The sequence below is a fragment of the Symphalangus syndactylus genome, chromosome 20, assembly GCF_028878055.3.
Source record: "Symphalangus syndactylus isolate Jambi chromosome 20, NHGRI_mSymSyn1-v2.1_pri, whole genome shotgun sequence".
Classification (NCBI taxonomy): Eukaryota; Metazoa; Chordata; class Mammalia; order Primates; family Hylobatidae; genus Symphalangus; species Symphalangus syndactylus.
The window spans coordinates 57,981,382-58,003,428 of record NC_072442.2 but is presented as its reverse complement, the minus strand read 5'-3'; the positions used below and the strand labels follow the sequence as shown (position 1 = coordinate 58,003,428).

Genomic DNA, 22,047 nt, shown 5'->3' with positions numbered 1-22,047 from the left:
CACAGCAGCTGAGTCTCAGCCAATCACAGCAGCTAAGCTTCAGCCAATCACAGGCTGCCAAACTGATGGGACATTGTCCATATAACACAAATGCTTCATCACACCACCTGCAGATAAGGCAAAGACAGCTGTTTCTGTATGTCACTTCCTTTTTCTGTCTATAAATACTGCCCTCCATGTTGCTGGGTGGAGCTCTCTGAGCCTCTCCTGGTGCTGAGTGTGGTCCAACTCATGAATCGTTCTTTGCTCAAATAAACTCTGCTAAATTTAATTTGTCTAAAATTTTTCTTTTAATGCTATTAGACCTAAGATAACAAGTTTATTTGATCATGAAAATTTTTCTATTAGTGTTAAAACAATTAGTATCAGCTGGAAATGTTACCAAATGAAGGCTAAGAAGCTGGTCATGGGGCAGTGTCTCTAGGATGATGGACAGGACCCCTTTTCGCAAGCTCTTGCAGCTTTTGTATGGGTGGAGCCAACAAGGGTGGAGATGAATTGCTCACAGACTGTATACTTTAATTAAAAATGTAAGTTCTGTAGTTAGGCAGACCTGTGTTTAAATACTCTGTCATTGGGCCTGGTGCAGTGGCTCGTGCTTGTAATCCCAGTGCTTTGGGAGGCGGAGCTGGGCGGATCACCAGAGGTCAGGAGTTTGAGACCAGCCTGGCCAACATAGTGAAACCCCAATTCTACTAAAAATACACACACAAAAAATTAGCCGGCATGGTGGTGCATGCCTTGTAGTTCCAGCTACTTGGGAGGCTGAGGCAAGAGAATCTCTTGAACCCAGGAGGCGGAGGTTGCAGTGAGCTGAGATCATGCCATTGCACTCCAGCCTGGGCGACAGAGCGAGACTCTGTCTGAAAAAAGAAAGAAGAGAAGAGAAGAAAGAAAGAAAGAGAGAGAGAGGAAGGAAAGAAGGAAGGAAGGAAGGGAGGGAAAGACTCTGTCATTGACGAATTATGTCTTCCAGAAAATTATATGTATTTTAAGAATCAGCTTCCACATTTGTAAAATGGAGACAATAATGACATAATTTTGAGACCATAATGAGATAATGCAGGTAAAGCCACTTATCTCAGTGCCTGGCACATGTAAGTGCTCAATATATTTGGTTATTATTGTTATTATGATTATTAATCCTACAGGTACTTCCCCAAAATAAACACCACAGGCCTGACAGGTGTACTGAGGAGCTGGGTGTCTAAGGTGAGCCTAAAGTGAAAGGCAGAAGGAAAAACGGAGAGGCTATTACAGAGTGGGGTTGGTTTTCTGCTTTATACTTTTTTATATTTTCTAAATTTTCTTGACGAACCATGTAGATGGTTTTGCAACATGAAAACTTTCAACGAATGTTAGGTTAAACATCTTATAAATGCAAAAATGCATTCCAGTTAAAATGCTAGAGAACAGAACTGAAGGCCGGCTTTGGTGAACCTTCTGGATTCCCATTTTGGAATGCTGTGAGGAGGTGCTGAGTAGGGAGGGGCCAATCCGTGCTGATTCTCTGAGCCCTTGATCTCTGAGATCTTGAGTCTAATCACTTAGTGTCCCTGGATTTCAGCTTTCCCATTAGCTCACTAACATGTCTCTCAGTTCATAAACTCAATAATTCTGTGCATAAACAGACAAATAAATGGCATGCTTACATCTGTTGCCAGCAGTTCTTCACTGTCATCGATACTGGCCACCGTGACCTCTCCTTGGCTCACGAAGGGGAAGTCGAAGGGGTTGGTGGAGATCAGAAGCAGGTCTGTGAAACACAGATATCCCTTTAATGGCTTATGCATAACTTACTCTGGGTTTTTTTCTTTTTTCCCAATGTCACCGATTTGGAAGATAAGAAAGGTATTCCAAGAGCTTACCGATTAGTTCTGGCTTCTTGTTTGACATAATTTGGTAGAAAATATGATAGCTTCTCTCACTGGATAATTGAAATGTCACTCTGGATTTTTCTAATAGATCTAAGGTAACAAAAATAACGTGATTTCAGGTTCCCGGGAGATGCTTTTGTGGCCAAAACACCAGCGGATTTACAGAGTGTTTGGACTCACAAGTTTCGATGTCTGCCGATGCCAGCTTTCCTGTGGCTCCAAAATGAATCCGAATGAACTTCCCCTGTCCAATAACAGGTGGACAAATGTTATAGTTATTTGATTTATATGGTTTTTGTGGCTGGCCTTGGATAGGTGCTGCCACAGTGCTAGAGAACAGAACTGAAGTCCTGCTTTGGTGAACCTTCGGGATTCCCATTTTGGAATGCTGTGAGGAGGAGCTGAGTAGGGAGGGGCCAATCTGTGCTGATTCTCTGAGCCCTTGATCTCTGAGATCTTGAGTCTAATCACTTAGTATCCCTGGATTTCAGTTTTCCGATTAGCTCACTAACATGTCTCTCAGTTCATAAACTCAGTAATTCTGTCCATAAACAAACAAATAAATGGCATGCTTACATCTGTTGCCAACAATTCTTCACTGTCATTGATACTGGCCACTGTGACCTCTCCTTGGCTCAGAAGGAAGGGATGCCAGAACATGGGCACCTCTCCACCTGGTGCCCAGTGCTCCCAAGCTGGGTCAGCAAGGACTCAGGTAGCTCTACCCAAGCACCTAGCCCTGTTCCTACAACTCAGGGGATGCCCACAGGCTCCTTCTCCAGCTCTCTTCTTGGGACTACTCCATTCTTGACTGCCTGCCTGGTTTTTATCCTGTTCTCTTATACCTGGATTCTTAAATCTTCATAACACCTTTGAATTGTAACTGGTTGGATTGTTCTGACTTTTTTTTTTGCCTGTATTTTAATAGATGCTACTTCTGAGATTTCTTGCCTGAGTTTCACATATGGCCAACTACAGACAAATCTGGCTCACAGGCCCGGGCTCAGGCTCAGGCCTGGCTCCCTGGCTGCCAAAAGAACAACACAGGGTCTAGGTGGCCCACTTTCTGGGGAGTGGGAGGTAACATTTCATATGCATGTTGGTGTGTATGCACCTGCTTCATACATTATCTGCTTAATTGGTCCTCAACGACACTGTGAGCAAATTTGAGGACAAAAAATGTTTTCTTGCTTTTTCACCCACAGTGTCTAAAATGTGGATGGTACTTAGTAATAGCCTCAATATTTTCTGAATGAACCCTAGGAAAAGTTAGTGAAGGATCAGTAAAGGCCTGCATGCACTGTAAGTGCTGTGTCTTCAGTATATTTAGCTGCTTAATGGAAGTCATCCCTAGCCTGCAAATATTTGGAGGGTGGAAAGAGGACAAAATAATTAGAATGATTGTGACTTCTGGGTCAGGGCTAAGAGTAGAGGCCCATGAACTAAGTAAATGGGAATGAGAAGAGGGAGTGCCTGAAGATATTGTCTTTCACTTTAAGCTGGTGTCAGGCCAGTGCAATAACTAACTTGGTCCAGGCATGGGTAACATACATCTGCCGTGTAACATGTGCCCAGATCTTCCACAAGGAAGAGGAGTTTATTTGGGCACTGGGGAGGACACAGGTGCAAACTGGCAGTGCACAGGGTACAAAGATCATATCCAAGGAAACAAAAGTCAAGGCTCAGAGCCATGGTCCTTGATGGATTATCTACTTCCTCATGGATAACCGTTTTATCTTTCAGGCGACAAAATACAAGTTTGAGACTATCTAGCTATTAAGATGTGTGAAGTTTTAATGTACTTTTGCAACCATAGGCACAAATGATGGCCTCGCCTCTGAGTACTTGCTCCACTGGTCAGTGAAATGAAATAGAGGGCTGGATGTGTGTTTATTTCCAATGGGAAGTAAATGTCTTTTTGATTAAGACGAACCTAAGTAAAAAGTTGAAGGATGGCATATATCCTTCAATATCTTCAGTATGAATCTATTCCAATTTTTTTTTCTTTTTTTTTTTTGAGACAGAGTCGCCCTCTGTTGCCCAGGCTGGAGTGCAGTGTTGCAATTTCAGCTCCCTGCAACCTCTGCCTCCCGGGTTCAAGCGATTCTCCTGCCTCAGCCTCCCAAGTAGCTGGGATTACAGGCATGCGCCACCATTCCCAGCTAATTTTTTGTATTTTTAGTAGAGATGGGGTTTCGTCATGCTGGCCAGGCTCGTCTCAAACTCCTGGCCTCAAGTGATCCGCCCACCTCAGCCTCCCAAAGTGCTGGGATTACAGGCGTGAGCCGCCGCACCCAGCCTATTTCAAATTTTTGGGCTCTTCTGCCTTCACTAGGTTTTCCCTGCTCCCCGTCCCTGCTGAACTGGAAGAGGTCAAATCTGCTAACTTAATTCACACTAAAGTTTCCGTGGCTAGGTCAATAGATATGGCTTAATGGACGTTAACATTTTAAAATGTTTCCACACAGAGAGACCCATTTTAGCATAAAGTTGATCTCTAATTGTGGGATTTGAATCATGTGAGTGACTTCAGGATGCTGTGAGGTGACATTGCCTAGTTAGGGTAGGGTGGCAAATCCTCCCTCTGCCAGGACCAAGCCAACACCTTCCTCAAAGTGTATCAAAATATTCCAGGTGGGTAGATTGATCTCAATCACTTGGGGGTAGAAAAAGGCCCCCGTATATTCCAGTTTATGGGGCAGTTTTTCATATCTAGCATTTCAGGAGAGGGTATGGTTTTGGGAGGATACTTGAAAAGTGGGCTGGGTCTTACAAATCTTGAGGAGTTGTCATTCCTCACAGTCTTGGCATTTCCAAAGGCCTCCAGCAGCGGGTTGGCCTGGATGATCTGATCCTCCAGGGTTCCCTAATAATAAACAAGAAGAGGAAAAAGAGGACTTTGGATGGTTTTCTAAAGTAGCCCCTTGGTGACTAAAACGGTGGGTGCTCTGGGCAGGTTCAGGTAGAGATGTCGACCAGCTCCACCTGGTGGTCAGTGCAGTACCCACACCCCCCCACCCCCACCAGACCTGAGGCGTCTTCCAAGTCCCATCCTAGACAGGCTCTTATTAGCATAGAATCGAAGTGACTTCTGGTCATACCAGGTTCTAGGCAGGAATATTATTTCCTCCATCAGAACATCCAGACTGCCTTTCTGATAACATTTCATTATAAATCATGGATTTTTATAACATGCATCTCTGTTATTGAATGTAATATGACCCACCTAATATAGATATTTGTGTTCAAAAGGAGAAATAGAATGTGAGCAAAGCAAGCGACCAAGGGGAGATACAATAAAACAGTGGTTCTCAAAAAGGTTTTTTATGTAGCAAAAACATATGTTATGAGAATGATTATTCAGAAATCCACTATAGAAAGCAGAGTTTTCACCTTCACCTCCATGACTACTTTATCCTTCTGGGCCCAGAGCGATTTAGAAACTACTGTCAAACCTAGTGGTTCTCAAAGTGTGGTCCCTGGACCAGCAGCGTGAACACTACCTGGGAATATATGAGAAATGCCAGGTATGGTAGTTCACACTTGTAATTAGCACTTTAGAAGGCTGAGGCAGGAGGATTACTTGAGGCCAATGGTCTGATACCAGCCTAGGAAAGACAGTGAGACTCCATCTCTACAAAAAATTAAAAAAAACTAGCCAGGCATGGTGGTTCCTGTAGTCCTAGCTACTCGGAAGGCCTAAGCAGGATGATCGCTTGAGCCCAAGAGTTTGAAGTTACAGTGAGCTGTGATGGTGCGCCACTGTACTCCAGCCTGGGTGACAGAGTGAGACCCTGTCTCTACAAAATAAAAAGGAAAAAAAAAAAAATGCAAACTATGAGGTCCCACCCTAGATCTACAAAATCAGGAATTCTGGGCCTGGGCTCTGCCACCCTTTGTTAAGAATCTCTCCTGTTGATTCTGATGTGTACTCCAGTTTGAAAACTACTGGCGTAAACATTCCTTCTCCAGAGGAGGATGTGGAGTTGGTCAAGGTCCCTCAGCTGTAGTTGATGGAGCTGGTGCTAGAACTCAAGTCCATTCTAGCGGAACCACTTCCTGCTTTCCTCCATGTGATACTGTGATATAATAGGAATGGTATATTTTGGTCTTTTTTCCAGTTTCCTGGTACACAGCTCCTAAAACCCTTGGAATATCTGAAGTGATAAATGTCTTTTTGTGTGCTAATGAGATGATTGGTGGCTTCGGGGTCCTGGACAGCTCAGGATGGGGACTGGTTGCCAGGGAACCAACCACGTGATTAGAGAGTTGGAACTTTCAGCCCTGTTCCTGACCCCGGGAAGGAAAGAAGGGCTGGAGGTTGAGTCAATCATCAATGGCCAGTGATTTAATTAATCATGCTCATGTAATGGAACCTCTATAAAAACCCTACACAGAAGGCTTCAGAGAGGTTCCAGGTTGATGAACACCTGGAGGTACTGGGAGGATGTCACCTGCAGAGACCCTGCCCCTCCCCCATACCTTGCCCTAGACATCTTTTCCACTTGGCTTTTCTTCCGCATCCTTTGTAACATCCTTTATAACAAACTGGCAAATGTAAGCAAAGTGTTTCTCTGAGTTCTATGAAGCATTCTAGGTAATTATCAAACCTGAGACGGGGGTCATGAGATCCTCCCAATTAGTAGCTGCTTGCTTAGGAGTTCAGGAGGCCCGGACTGGTCCCTGGTATCTAAAGTGGGGTCAGTTTTGCAGGACTGAGCTCTTAACTTGTGTGATTTGGTGCTTTCTCTAGGTAGTTAGTATCAGAATTGAATTGAATTGTAGGACACCCAGTTGGTGTCTGCAGAGAATTGGAGAATTGTTTGGCATGGAAAAACCCCATACATTTGATGGCAGATGTGTTCTGTGTGAGGATACAGAGAGGAAAGAAAGAGTTTTTCCTATTTGCCATTTCTACTGAGTGCATACCCTGCATACACTTGGTGCTCATCCAGGCTTTAAAGTATACTTATTCCAATAAGCCTCCGGATGCAGGTGGCTGCTCACCTGCATTTTGCCTGGCTGTGTCTCCTTCTTCTTGTCCCCAGTAACTGCAATTGTTGCAAAATACTGGATGACACGCTTGGTATTCACAGTCTTCCCAGCCCCGGATTCTCCTCTGCCAATTTAAAAGTAAATGAGATAAAGGAGAGTAGAAGGGAGGGCACTGGTTTCCAAGTCATGATGGTACAAAGAGGTGTTACTCACGTGATGAGGATAGACTGGTTGTCTCGATCTAGAAATGCAGAGGGAAGCAAAACAAAACAAATAAACAACAAACAGAATGTTACAATAAAGTAACATTGGGGGGTGGTTGGAGAACATAGGCTCTAGTTAATGTCTTTGCCATTAACCAGTGGTATGATTTGGGCATGTCTAATCTTCTTTGGGACAATTTAGGCAGATTTCTCAAATGTGGCATGTGCAACATGACCAGCCTGGGAGGTGAATGATTCTCTACTCACTGTGGTGAAGCCCACAGTGTAGAAGTTACTCATGTTTACAGAAGTCTAACTCTCTGCTAGTCCTTTCCCATCGCCCTTTTCCGTAAAGAAAGCAAGTGTCAGGTTCAGAGCCTGTGGGGCCACAGCTTTTTATTAGCATTTATAGATGCTAGTTGGTTTTATTGCATTTTTCTTTTACCTTTACCTTCTACTTGTGAAAAGTGATACTGGTTTTTCATTTACAATAGCGCATGGATTGAACTGTGTCCTCCTAAAATTCACGTATTGAATTTCTAACCCCTAGTACCTCAGAATGTGACCTTATTTGGAAATAAGATGTAAACAAGATGCAGGGGTCAAGATGAGATCATGCTGGAGTAGGGCAAGCCCCTGATCTAATATGACTGGTATCCTTATGAACAGAAGAAATCTGGAGACACACAAGCACATGGGGAGAATGCCATATGAAGATTAAGGCAGGGATCAGGGTGATGCTTCTACAAATAAAAAACAACAAAGATTTCTGCTGGCAAATCATAGAAGCTAGGAGAGAGAGGCATGGGCCGGATTCTCTCTCAGCGTCCTCAGACTAACCAATCCTGTTGACACCTTGACCTCGGACTTCAATCCTCTAGAACTGTGGGACAGTACATTTCTATTGTGTAAGCCCCCCAGTCTGTGATACTGGAGCAGCAATAGCAAACTAATAGAAATCGTGGTATTAGTCTTCCCTTTAAAATAAATGTAACATTAATTAATTTCAAGAAAAATATTAAGTTTGCAGACATGGCAAGGATTGTGATTGTGAGACAGAAATGACAGAAGTTTGGGCACCATTGCATTAGATGATTTTTAAGCATCTACAGGTTTCAGATTCAGAGGCTTGCTTCTTTTTTTTTTTTTTTTTTTTTTTGAGATGGAGTTTCACTCTTTTTGCTCAGGCTGAAGTGCAGTGGTGAGATCTCAGCTCACCACAACCTCCTCCTCCCAGGTGCGAGCAATTCTCCTGCCTCAGCCTCCTGAGTAGCTGGGATTACAGGCACCCACTACCATGACTGGCTAATTTTTTTTGTATTTTTACTAGAGAGAGGGTTTCATCATGTTGGCCAGGCTGGCCCCGAACTCCTGACCTCAAGTGATCCACCTGCCACGGCCTCCCAAAGTGCTGGGATTACAGGTGTGAGCCACCGCACCCAGCCTTGCTCCTACTTCTAGTATCTGTTCCAAGTCAAGTCAGGTGAAGGTTGAACAGACAGACTTGATATTAGGCATCATGGCATGACAGTGTTACCATGTCCCTACTCCCCAGGTCATTCTGGAAATTTAAGGAGGTGAAGGGGGGCCTGAGTTTGGGGAAGAACGCGGGAACACTGCTTTACCCATTTCTCCAACATAGCATTCCCTGAGTGGCTACTGATATGGTTTCTCTTCAAAGTACACCTGGATTGGGGGTTCCCTGGGGACAAAGGTAGGGCATCTCCTTGTGTTCCACATTATCCCAAATAAGCATGAGCTCAGTGTAGCTTCAGCCATAACCACAGGCCTTGTCATGCACTGTAACTGGCAATGGAAGATGTTGTACCCCTTGCTTTTCATCCCCAAATCATCTGACTCTCCAAAGATCCTTTGATTATTGCACCATTCAGATGGCCAATGCCCATCAAAAGCTTGAAAAATTAACTAAGGTTGGCTTCAAAAAATATGAATCAAAGAAATTACTCACCAGTCAGCATGAACTGATAGGCATTGTCAGAGATAGAGAAGATGTGGGGCGGGGCCTCCTGGCGCTTTTTGCCTCTGTAGGCAGCCACCACCTCGGGCTTGTACACCGGCAGCCACTTATAGGGGTTGACGGTGACACAGAAGAGGCCTGAGTAGGTCTGGGAAGATCAGAACATTTATCATTTGGATCTCGTTTTTACTCAGAGAGAGACATGAAATAAAAAGGTGTTTACAGACACTCACGTAGATCATCCAGGCTGCGTAGCGCTCTTTGAGGTTGTACAGAACAGCAGGTTCATGCAGGTGAGTCATCATGGCCATGTCCTCGATTTTGTCAAATTTGGGAGGGTTCATGGGGAAGACCTGGTCATTGTTCAGAGTGAGCGTCTGGGTATTGAGAGGAAAAGCAGGTAATAAATGGGTGAGCCAAGCACCCACATTGCACTTTACTGGTGTGGTGGAAGTAGTGAGATATTGTAGAGCAATTACCCCATTGTGATGGATAATTTTATGGATCATTTCCATGCCCCAACATGATCCATAAACAACAGTTCTTGAAGAATCTGATTCTGGTCAAACTACGTAACCAATTCCGATCTGATGCCCCTCAGTCATCCTGCTGTCATGTGTACCAGGAGTGGGTTACAGGTGTGCAGAGCTTTGGAGCCCTTTGGCCCCAAGGCCAGGTTGCCTCTTTACCCTATTTGTCGTGAGTGCTGTGATGAGACAAAGGTTGGAAGGTTACAAAGAACTGCTCCAAGTGTTCTGTGCTTTTCCACCACAAAATCTCTGCTCATGAGGGTTCCTTCAGCTGGAATGTCTTCGTGAAAATTTTGTTTAGAAACCTTCAAAGCTCAGCTCCAGCACCAGCTCTTCCACGACCTATCTCCTCTCTCCCCTATTGCTTCGAGGCTCCCATAATTATTTGTACCTCTGCTCTAATAGTTCAAACATTTGGGGGTGCATCATGGTTCTTTGCTGAATATTTTCAGAATATTATTTAATTTTTTTTCCCTCTCTGTGTTTTTCCCACCTCTCTCCCCCATTCAAGCTGGCTCTGCACTCCATGGCTCAGGAGAGATAGAAAATAGGGCAAGAACAGCTACTAGGGAGGCTGAGGCAGGAGAATGGCGTGAATCTGGGAGGCGGAGCTTGCAGTGAGCTGAGATTGCGCCACTGCACTCCAGCCTGGGCAACAGAGTGAGACTCCGTCTCAAAAAAAAAAAAAAAAAAAAGTTGGACAGGAGAAGAAAAAGAGCTTGTAATACTTCCTGGATTTTGTTTTCCAAAAGCCTAAGTCCTTAGGAAAACTTTGAGGGTTTCGCAGAAAATGTAAAAGGAAGGAGTTCTGCTGGTATAGACCAAATGTTTTGAGGAAGGGAGGCCCTTCCACTCCACCACCCAAGACTAGAAAAAGAGAGACAGACACTCAAGGTAGCCAAAGGGGAGGTAGAAAAGTCTATGTATCCTGAATCTTTAAGGACTGGGACTTGTTTCTTAATAGATCCTCCAGGGAGGCTGTGAGTCCCCCGTGTAGTGGTGTGTAAGGTTCTGAAAATGTGACATATCCCTGAGGCGGTGGTGGGGGCACCCCAAGAGTGACTGAACACATTTTTTCCCAGCCCACTTAAAAAGGACTGGAATCAGAGGTTAAGTTTAATAACAAAAAATAAAAGCAAGGTCTGTCTCATATGCCTGAGTTTGTGAATGAGATTCATACCTGCCATATACATCTTTGGGAAACTTTGGGAAAGCAGGTGCAGAGGTATGCTTATATTTGCAAAGCGATCAATGCTGTGACCTAGACTTGGTGGATGTCCAGTAAGTACTGAATGGTACATGATAATTCTCCACATTAAACGAGTTAATGGCTCCTGAGCTTCCTCTGTAGGAGCCACTCTGCAGCCCAGAGAGGTATAATTGGTCGGCCCATCCAGTATCAGCCTCTTCCTTAAATAGATCAACCTTTTCTGCCCTCACCTGCTGCTTTCCTCTAAAGCAAACACCACAAAATCCCTCAAAGCCCAAGTCCTTGGAGAAGGAAAGAGGCAAGAGTGAAGATGCATGTAATAGCGGTTTTCACCTGCTACTTCACCACAACACAGTTGAACTAAGTTTTGTGCTGTCTTCAGATTCCGAAGGACCAGCATGCAATTTCTAATATTCTACTCCAAAGACAAATGAGCATGCCCATGTTATCAAAGACATCTGGAATCAACACTTACCCGGTCATCGAGCGTCTTGACTATGACTTTGTCGTTTTCCCTAGTCTGGATCATGCCTTTCACGTACATTTCCTTATCATCCGCTACAAAGCAGGCTTTCTTGGAATCGAACGGACGATTTTGAGCCTCAATTCTCTCCTTCTCTGGTTTCCGGAGGTAGGGAGCTGCTTCTCCAAAAATGGCCATTTCTGTATCAGAGCTCATGACTGTAGAGGGCTAGGAAGACCAAAGGGACTGTTGAGTCTTGTGCCTGGGTGACTGCTGAAGCTGCAGGGCCCCTACCCTTATTCTATTCAAACAGGGGGCCAGATTCAAAGGCTCCTAGATTGAACACAGGTCCTGAGGGATCTATGGCCAGGTCTAGGAGCTTAAAGTGTGCAAGCGGGAATAAGCTAAAGGGGATTATTTTATTCTAACAAAAAAGTATGAAGGTTGTTTTTTTATCATCTGAGTGTCGATTTTGGGAATATTTTAGTTCAGCCCCATCTGTGCATGTCTGAATCAATTAGAACCAAGGTGAACCCAATAAAAGAGTCTTCAGGAAGCACTTTCTTTCTTTCTTTCTTTTTTGAGACAGAGTTTTGCTCTTGTCACCCAGGCTGGAGTGCAATGGCTCGATCTCGGCTCTGCAAACTCTGCCTCCCAGGTTCAAGCGATTCTCCTCCCTCAGCCTCCGGAGTAGCTGGGATTGCAGGCGCCTGCCACCACACCCAGCTATTTTAAAAATATTTTTAGTAGAGAGAGGGTTTTACCATGTTGGCCAGGCTGGTCTTGAACTCCTGACCTCAGATGATCCGCTCGTTTCGGCCTCCCAAAGTGCTGGGATTACAGGCATGAGCCACCAAGCCCGGCCTAGGGAGCACTTTCTAAATCACTCATCGTGTTTGAGCCTGTGATCTCAGTGTCATTCTAAAATCTTAAGAATATTTGAAAATCATCGTTGGAATGCTGATAATTCTTAATAGACATTTCGGTTAGCCCCGTGAAAAGTGAATGACTTGAACATGAAGATTTGTCACATTTGTTTAAATAACAAGATGATGGGAGGCAAAATGGCCCAGGGCGATGGTCCCAAACTTTAACATGCCCGAATCCCCTTGAGGGGCTGTTAAAGCCAGATTACGGGCCCCATCCCCACGGTTTCTGATTTAGTAGGTCTGAAGTGGGGCCCAAAAATGGGCATTTCTAGCAAGTTCCCAGGTGATGCAGATGCTGCTGATCCAGGGACCACACTGAGGATGGCTGGCATAGTGGCTTCCCGTTCCCAGAGTGGTCCTTGAAATGCAGCAGCTTCATGCAGGACTTCATTAAGAAATGCAGAATCTCAGACCCACCCAAGATAATGGAATCAGCACCTACTTTTTAGCAAGATCCCCAGGTAATTTCTATACATAGGAGATCGGGAAGTACTGGGCTTCTAAACTCTAAACGCAGTCTCTAAACTTCGTGCCTATCAGTGTCAGGGTGTGACAAACATTGTTTAGTTAGATTAATAGCCACCTTAGAACTCGCTGCATGGTGTGTGTGTGTGTGTGTGTGTATGGGTGTGTGTGTGTAGGGGGTATTAGTCTCTCTCTTATCCCTTGTATCACTTTCTCCTAAACTATCTCCCTTTGCTGCCTTTCTTGCTCTTCTCTTTATGTATTTTTTCCTTCTTTTATGTAATGTATTGTCCCTGTTTAGAATGCAGAAAATTCATCTTAAAGTCCTAGCACTGATCAAACCGCTTAAGCTCTCTGGGGCGCAGCCTCTTCCCGCTTACAAGGGAGAAGCCAGCCTCGCTCCTGTCTAAGGTTTCTGTAAGTCCTGTGTGGACTGTTCCTTTTCTCAGAATTTGCTTCTCCCATTCCTCCTCTGCACCTCTTCCCTCTACTCCACTACCTATTTTCCTCAAGTCTCTTTCCTCTTTCCTTCCCTTCTCTCCTCTTTTCTTTCCCACTTAATTCTGTAACTGACATAAAATGGAGTCAAGTCATACACACACACATACACACACATATCTCTCTATATCTGTCTTAAGAAATAAATCTTTTTTTTTTTTTTTTTTTGAGAACAGTCTTGTTCTGTCTCCCAGGCTGGAGTGTAATGGCGCAATCTCGGTTCACTGCAACCTCTGCCTCCCAGGTCTGAGCAATTCTCCTGCCTCAGCCTCTCGAGTAGTTGGGATTACAGGTGCCCGGCTAATTTTTGTATTTTTAGTAGAGATGGGGTTTCACCATGTTTGTCAGGCTGGTCTTGAACTCCTGACCTCAGGTGATCCACCCGCCTTGGCCTCCCAAAGTGCTGGGATTACAGGTGTGAGCCACCACGCCTGGCCTGAAATACATCATATTTTTTGAATAAGGTATTTTATGTCCTCTTTATAGTGGGAAAGTTGAACATGTTATAGTTCTCTCCCCCATCTTAGCCTTTATGCAATTGTTCTCTTTATTGGTAACTGGCCATTGTTGAAATATCCTTTCCTGTGATTCTGTGGGGTTCTGTCTTACAGAAAGAAAAGCATCCGCTTCCCGCGGGGCCTTATTCAGATAAGTTGCATTTTAGTTATACTTTGTCCAGTGGCTCTGCTGAACCATCTGTGGGTTCGTGGTTAGGTTTTCATAGTAAGGGACTGGAATTCAAATGTAGCACCCACAAATAAGGCTCTTGGCCTGCAGCCATCACGCTGGTTTAGAGTCTCTCAGTTACTACCTGGAGGATGAGAAAGAATTCATCCGCATGGCTTTCTTCTCTCATTTCTTTGAAGATAGTCCCTAATGTAATGGCTTAGGTGGATTTCACTACAGCAGCAGTTTTCAAACTTTGTGGTTTCAGGACTCCTTCGCACTCTTAAAACTAAATGACTGAGAGCCCCATAAGATTTGGTTTATGTAAGTCATATCTATTGATATTTACCATATTGGAAATTGAAATTGAGAAATTAAAAAATATTGACTAAAAATTACTATCAAATTCATTACATTAACATAAATATTTTATTTTATTATTTTATTGAGATGGAGTTTCAGTGTGTCATCCAGGCTAGAGTGTAGTGGTGCAATCTCAGCTCACTGCAACCTCCACCTCCTGGGTTCAAGTGATTCTCCTGTCTTAGCCTCCTGAGTAGCTGGGACTACAGGCGCCCGCCACCATGCCCAGCTAATTTTTGTGTTTTTAGTAGAGATGGGGTTTCGCCATGTTGGCCAGGCTGGTCTTGAACTCCTGACCTCAAGTGATCCTCCCGCCTCAGCCTCCCGAAGTGCTGGGATTAAAAGCGTGAGCCACCGTGCCTGGCCAACATAAATACTTTAATAAAAATTACCATGTTTTCCAAAACAAAAAGATTAGTGAGAAAGGTAGTGTTGTTTTTCATTTTTTGCAAATCTTTTTAATGTCTCCTTAATGGAAGACTGTTGGATTCTCATATCTCCTTCTGTATTCATGCCATTGCTGTATGTTTGGTGAAAATAAATATAAAATATTTAGCTATGTAATTCAGAAAAGGAAAGAGTATTTTAATCACCTTTTCAAATAATTGTGAATTTTCTTCTTAGATACTCTACCAAAACTTGATAAGTGGTAGTTTCTTAAAGGTTAGTTGCAATGTGGAATCTGAAGCCATATCAATAAGCATTTTATACTCCATTACATTATAATCCACTAGTCTGTCTTGCATTTTGAGTGGATCTTCTTTTCCCATATGTGGATTTCATACATTGGTTGTTTGGAAAATACTGGTTCACTGAATTATATAGTACTTCCAAATGTGGACACATTTTCTCACACAATATTAAAAAAATTACAATCATCAATATCACCACTGTGATATCATTTGAAAATTCTTTCAGTATTAGGAAGCCGTCAAGCTAATGGTGGCAAATACATGTTTTCCTGTACGCATTCTTGTTTGTACTTGAAGGCTCAAAGTTGTGATTTATAACAGATGCTGTCAGTTTTTTCCCCGAGATGACAACAACATTGTTCCTTTTGGAGAACATGTTTGCCAGATATCCAAGTCTGAATAACCATAGTTTGTCTGCTAGTTGGTCTTTTAAATAAAAATGGTGCTTTATGAATAAAGTGGCTAGTTCAGCTTGCAACTCACACAAATGCACATGTGCTTTTCCAGGAGACAACCATCAAACTTTGGTGGACTTCCCATTTCATCACATAAAATTATTAATGAAACTTTTTAGTGCAAGTGTATGGTAGTGAAGAATACAGTAATTACTAATACAGTTTGGTGCGGTGACTTGATTTGTAATAAGGTACCAGCCATTTATTCATCCTTGCTTTTGCATCACTCATGCAGTGAAGATGGCAAATAACAGCTGGGTATTATTGTGAAATTGTTTTAGCCTCATGTACCTCCTGAAAAGTTCTTGGGAGTCTACCAGGACCCACAGACCACACTTTGAGAATGGCTGCCCTATTGCATAAGGGAACCCTGACTGATTACAGGTTTACGGCCTTGTAATATGTAGCTTGACTTAGCGTTAAGCATGATACCCAAAAGTGTTGGAAGATGATTTACTTCAAAACCATCTGCAACATAATCTCTGTGGCTGGGACCAGGGAATCTGATTTTTTGATAAGGTCCTCAGAAACATGTTTGGGAACTACCGGTTTAAAGCATTACTTTGCTTGTATGAAACTACTCTGCTTTTCTAAAGCCAAAACCATGGCACAGTCTTGTTGCTTGTACACAAAATAATGTTAGGCAAATATTTCTTTATTTAATATTTGTATGCTTATTTTAAAGCCTGTTACCTTATTTTATCAAAATGTGCCATCAATTATAAGTTCCACAAATAAAGAAAAAAAATGCAGCTAATTTAAACTGCAATGCTTCTTTCATAGATTGTAATATGCATCCTCATTTCAGAGATAAATTTGTAAAAAATATAAAAAATCAGAATTGATGGAAATAGGGTAATATTTGTTTAACGTTTAGGAAGTGTGCTACATCCATGTATTCTATGATATAAATCAGTGTTTCTCAAACTTAAATGGGCATATGAATCCTACTGTGAATATTCAGTAGGTCTGGAGTTGGGTTTGAGCTTTTAAATATCCTACAAATTTCTCAGCTAATGCTGATATAGCAAGCATATAGGGTAACTTTAAAAACAAGTAAGAAAAGAAAATGAATCAATGTAAATAAAAATATTAAGTAAATTGACAGTATTGATGTTAACATGACTATTGCAAAACTTGTGATGACAATAGGAGAATAAAGTCTGAAGTCAGGGAAAGGCTGCCATAACTGATAGTTGAGCCACATTTTTAGTCCTCCTGGAAAAACAAGGCTTTTACATCTGGGCCTCACTGAGAGTTTTCAAGTAGAGATTTTTCTCCCTTCACTTACTCTAACCGTGACTCAGAACCCAGCATCTCCTAGTAGTGTTACCTAGATGATGCTTGCGTTATCCCTCCATATTCCTGCAATGGTGCATCTAACCTAATTGAATACTTTTAGGCACAACTCTTTTCCCTTTGGGGCAGGTTTGATAGGCCAAAGATTCTTCTTGCTTTAAATTAAAATCTGACTCTCCGTAACTTCAGACAATAGTTTCTCATTCCACCCCTTGTAACAGCAGAACGAGTTCAAGTCTTCCTGGGTGACAACTCTTCACCCTTTTGATGGCCGTTCTGTGTTCTGCTTAGCTCTATCCTCTCCATGCTAAATAGTCTCAGCTTCCTTTGCTTCTTCTATGATGTGCTTCTGAATCCCTTACCATCTCGGTCACTCTTCCCTGAACCCACTCCTGTTAATCTCTTAAAGTGTGATATCCAAACCACATGTCACCCTTCACTGGAGTGTGCCCTCACCTCTCTTGACCTAGGTGTCATGCCTGAGGTGGTGATTGCCTGTTGGCAGCCACGTCTCACACTGCTGACGCACCACTCCCTGTCAAGCAAAGGCCCTCAATCCTCTCCGTGCATGCAGTTGCGAAGTCAGATCTTCTCCCTATATTTATGCAACTGTGAGTTGGGACCCAAGGGAAGACCATTCATTTTTGACTGATAAACTTCACCTTGTTAGATCCGACCAAGTCTCTAGGCATGACTCATGCTGCCCACTGAGCACCACCCTCTACAGTTTCCTTAATTAGCCTCTTCTCTGTTCCAACAGCAGGACCTGCTTCCAACGTTGCATAGCTGTGCCCCTTCAACCACCTCTGTTCCTGTCTTTAAGGGCCTTCTAATTGAGATGACCACCCCCGCCTGCCTAATCTCCATCACCCACTTGTGAGGGCTCCTCTCTCTCTGTTTATCCTCTGTGTACCATGACACTACTCTCAACTTTCATCCCTCTCCTGGGAATTTCACTGCTACTGTGTCTTGTCAGCAATGGTGTGGTCATGATTCAATGACACCTTGGCTTTTTTGGTCCCAATTCATCTAGAATTACCTCTAATAAACACACATTTTAAGGGGATAGGGTTTTTATTACCACACCGGCCATAGGATTGAACCGATCCCTCCCCATTCCTTCAGTATTACATGTGAGGGAAGGTGCAGCTGTGTGGATTCAGGGGTGCAGACTCTGATCAAGGAGCAGCAAAGTTAGCCTTTGTGTGAAGACTGCATTTGGACCCTATGAACATCGTGTTCTGGGCCAACAAAGTACTGTATATTGACTTGGAGCTTGTATGTCAAAATTCTGCATTATATTTTGTACATTTCGGTGTAATGAGCAAATACGAGAAGCCATTCTTCCTTTGGTAAAACCTGTATATATTTTAAAATCTACCTTTAAGAATAGTTAAGTTGTTGGTTTCAAATTCATCAATTTCATCTTCTTATGAGTGTGGCAAGAATGAGAACGTGTATTACCTTCTTGGTTCCCAAGTGACAGTCAGTGTCCTTCAGGAATAAAGCGTCTTCCTGGGGATAATTTGAGAAACAAAAAACAAACCAAAAAAAAAAAAAAAAAAGAACCCCAAATGAGCTACAAAGAGTTTAAATGAATATAGAAACTATGTTTGTTCTAGTTTATCTACCTTAAATAGATACACAGTAGACAGTGTGGAATGAAATAAATTTACTGTTTTGAATTTTTACTTTTGATTAAAATCATTATTCTTTAAATGGTTATTTACAACATTTAATTAATACTCTCTTGAGAAACTTCTGTGTGTACAACGTACTGTGTCAGCTCCTTAAGGGGGTATGAAGAAGAAAGTACAGTATCTGCCCTATAGGAATGCAAACGTTAGTAAGGGATAAGAGAATGCTCAAATAAGTCTTTGAACAGGATTAAGACAAATTTTTAAGGAGTCTAAACAAAGTACTATGGGAACTTAGAGAAACTGCTTCTGACTGGGGGCTGGGAGGGGTCAGGGAAGAAAGAAAGTAGGGAGGGGAATGCTCCAGATTGCAGCTTGGATGGTTAGGGGCAGTCACCTCTTTTCGGCAATAGGAGAAAAGTTATAAATTGTGGACAAAGACTTCTTTATTCTCTTCAATGCTTTAAATTCCCCCTGAAGATGATGAAGGTAGGGCAGCTGAAAAGTCACCTGGGACTAAGGAATCTCAGCTCTAGGAGTTTATAAACTACATGGCTATCTCAAGGAGGCATGAGTGTCTGAAAAATTTTCAAAATGTAATCTAAGCAAACTTCCCATTTACCATTCAGTGCTTTTATGGAGCCAGGGGAGTAGTTCATGAAGCCCTATTTAGGTGGGAACAGACACTTGGGATTTGGTTTACTATCTTTATTGCCTCCTTCCTTCTCCGTCTTTAATGCATCTTAAATAATCTCCAGCTATATCCTAAAATTCTCACAATTTCTTAAAAAATTGAAGTATTATATACTATATTCTGAATCCTCAATTTAAAAAAATATGGAGGCAGATCTACAGAAATTCTAATATCAGTTCTGTTAGTAGCTGTTATGATTTCTTTGGGCTTCTATTTCCTTCTGTAAAATGAATCAGATGCACCAGAAAATCTCCAAGATTCCTTTCAGCCCTATGAGTCTATAACAGAAAGTTCTCCATAGAGATGGTGGCCTGAATTCAAAGTATCACAAGTCTCTGAGGGATGCTATTGCACTGTCAGACACAATCCAGTCCCAAGTCCATAAAATACACCATGTGAGAACAGTCTGCAAACCAGTCAATTCATATCAGACTATGACACTTTGTAAGATGGGTAAGATGCTTGGGATTATTTTTTCCCACAACCATTTTTCAGAAATCCTGACATGGGAAACAAATAACCATAAAAATTTCAAATAATAGCTTAAGCAATCACAGAAGAGGTACCACAAGTTACCAAGTTAATTTGCCAACTGAACAGTATAACATTGACCTAAATAATCAGAGGAGGAATCATGCATTATACTCAGTTTTGTTCTGCAGGTGAATATTTTTTGTCTTATAATTGCTTATATTCTTGTCTTTTCACCCCTTGTAAAAGTTTCTTGAAAGGCAGTTGTCTTGTCTTTCCATCTTATCTCCAACCTTGCCCTCAACACAAGACCTTGCACTTAGTAGGCCCTCCATAAAGGCTACTTCGTTGTCTTCCCCCCTTGACTGGTAACCTGATCAGGTGCAACTATAGCTACATGGAGCAAAAAAGTGGGCACTTGTGAGCACTTACCTAGAGATGCTGCAGTCACAGCAATTTCAGGAGTATGACCCCCCAGCTCTCTTTATACTCCCAAATCTGCCAGCCCAGCACTCTAACTTGGCTATATTTGGGGGATCACCATTTACTTGTTAGATGTAAATGCGTCGTAGCCCTGATCACTCACTCTTGTTACTTGGATAAATGACCAGCGGAGGCTGCATAATGCCAAGTCAGCTGCTTGGGGATTTTGACGTTGGACACAGATCTTTGAGACTTAGAGAGTCCTAGGGGCTGAGTGGAACTGGAGCAGAGTGTGCTAAGAAGGTCACTGAAGGACAGAACCACAGGATGCTTTGTCAAGCAATGGGTGATCACTAGTGTGGACAGTAACTACACCTCATTTACCCGGCATTGGTATGGGATGGTGTGCTTCTCATCTCAGAAATCTCTGGAAATTTAAGGTTGACCTTTTAACACATCCAGTCTTATTTATGTATTTGTTTGTTTAAAAATCTAGTGGAAGAAAAGCGTTCCAAAATGTATTTTACATTATCCTGCTCTGTGTAACCTACTATCTTGAATAGAATTTAAGCTTTTCTTGATCACTCTGGGGGTCTGGGAGATGATATAATAAAGTCATCAAGGATCTGGTTCTTGGTGGGTCATGCCTGCACTAATTATTCCTGCTGTGAATTTTGGTGTATACTTTTATTTATTATTATTATTATTATTGAGACAGAGTCTTGCTGTCTCCTCTAGGCTGGAGTGTAGTGGCATGATCTTGGCCTGCTGCAAACTCCGTTTCCCGGGTTCAAGCAATTCTCTTGTCTCAGCCTCCCAAGTAGCTGGGATTATAGGCATGTGCTATATATAGGCATGTGCTATAATCACCTGGCTAATTTTTATATTTTTAGTAGAGATGGGGTTTCACCATGTTGGCCAGGATGGTTTTGAACTCCTGACCTCAAGTGATCCTCCCGCCTTGGCCTCCCAAAGTGCTGGGATTACAAGTGTGAGCCACCACACTCGGCCTTACTTTTTAGATTTTCTATCTTTGCCTTCATGGCCAGCCTCTCAGGTGTAATTTCTGTCTGTGGTAAGTTTGTCTTTACTAGCCTGATTTTGTATTATCGATTGAGAAAGAGATTACAAAATTAAGATCAGGCTAAAGTAAGAGTAAATAAGTTCTGAGTGCAGCTCTAGTGGGTTCTAATGAAAATACGTGGTCTTTGTGACAATTATTATGGTTACTCAGGAGATTTTTTATTTTTTGCTAAAATATAAGCAATGTTTGACTATGTAGGAACAACTGTATATGTAGAAGTTAGAGCCATTTACTGCAATGCAGAGTGATCTGCTTAAATTGTATATAATCAGTGTTTGCTGAATCAAAGGTTCCTTCATCAGTCTCCAGTGGGTAGAATTTCATGTAGGTAGGACATTTCCAAAACACAGTTTGCATTAATCAAAGTTAATTTTAGACCAGAGGAGGAGTAGGTAAAGATAGGACTTCCATAAAGTATTTTCCCTCCCTCCCTCCCTCCCTCCCTCCTTTCTTTCCTTCCTTCCTTCCTTCCTTCCTTCCTTCCTTCCTTCCTTCCTTCCTTCCTTTCTTTCTTTCTTGCTTTCTTTCTTTCTTTCACAGAATTTTGTTCTTGTTGCCCAGATTGGATTGCAATGGCGCGACCTCGGCCCACCACAACCTCCACCTCCTGGGTTCAACTGATTCTCCTGCCTCAGCCTCCCGAGTAGCTGGGATTACAGGTATGTGCCACCAGGCCCACCTAATTTTGTATTTTTAATAGAGACGGGGTTTCACCATGTTGGTCAGGCTGGTCTCGAACTCCCGACCTCAGGTGATCTGCCTGCCTTGGCCTCCCAAAGTGCTGGGATTACAGGCATGAGCCACCACGCCTAGCTTCCACAAAGTATTTTCTAAAGTAGATTTGACAGAATGCAGATTGGGAGGGTCACTTTGAAATAAATGGTCCTGTGGTTAAATAAGCTTAAGAAATGTGTTAAACTCTATTACCTCCTGTTACAGATTCATCATAAATATTAGCATATTAAGGGATGTGAGAAGCCCTTCAGTAAAGAAATATGAATACTTTTTTTTTTTTAGACCTGGAACTTCCCTAGGTGATTTGATGTTGGAACGCAAACTTATTTATTTCCTGTTCCAGAAAACAAGAGAGGAAGGGCTGAAGGACATAATCCATA

The 22,047-nt window shown here is 42.5% G+C and overlaps 1 protein-coding gene across 2 annotated transcripts in view; it reads right to left on the bottom strand.

The window, feature by feature from the left end:
- The window catches only part of MYH13 (myosin heavy chain 13), a 72,548-nt gene extending 52,663 nt beyond the window's left edge, over positions 1–19,885 (bottom strand). The window contains exons 1-11 of one of the 2 annotated variants that reach the window (XM_055256121.2): positions 19,858–19,885; positions 18,088–18,138; positions 11,269–11,484; positions 9,287–9,430; positions 9,045–9,201; positions 7,086–7,113; positions 6,885–6,996; positions 4,651–4,743; positions 2,058–2,121; positions 1,869–1,967; positions 1,653–1,756 (exon numbers count right to left, since the gene is read on the bottom strand). In XM_055256121.2, coding sequence (XP_055112096.2) covers positions 1,653–1,756; positions 1,869–1,967; positions 2,058–2,121; positions 4,651–4,743; positions 6,885–6,996; positions 7,086–7,113; positions 9,045–9,201; positions 9,287–9,430; positions 11,269–11,472 — 1,005 coding nt within the window. In that variant the 5' untranslated portion in view covers positions 11,473–11,484; positions 18,088–18,138; positions 19,858–19,885. Of the gene's footprint in view, positions 1–1,652; positions 1,757–1,868; positions 1,968–2,057; positions 2,122–4,650; positions 4,744–6,884; positions 6,997–7,085; positions 7,114–9,044; positions 9,202–9,286; positions 9,431–11,268; positions 11,485–18,087; positions 18,139–19,857 lie in introns of those variants that run through there. The other variant, XM_063629437.1, reaches the window with a different exon arrangement.
- Positions 19,886–22,047: the final 2,162 nt, after the last annotated feature.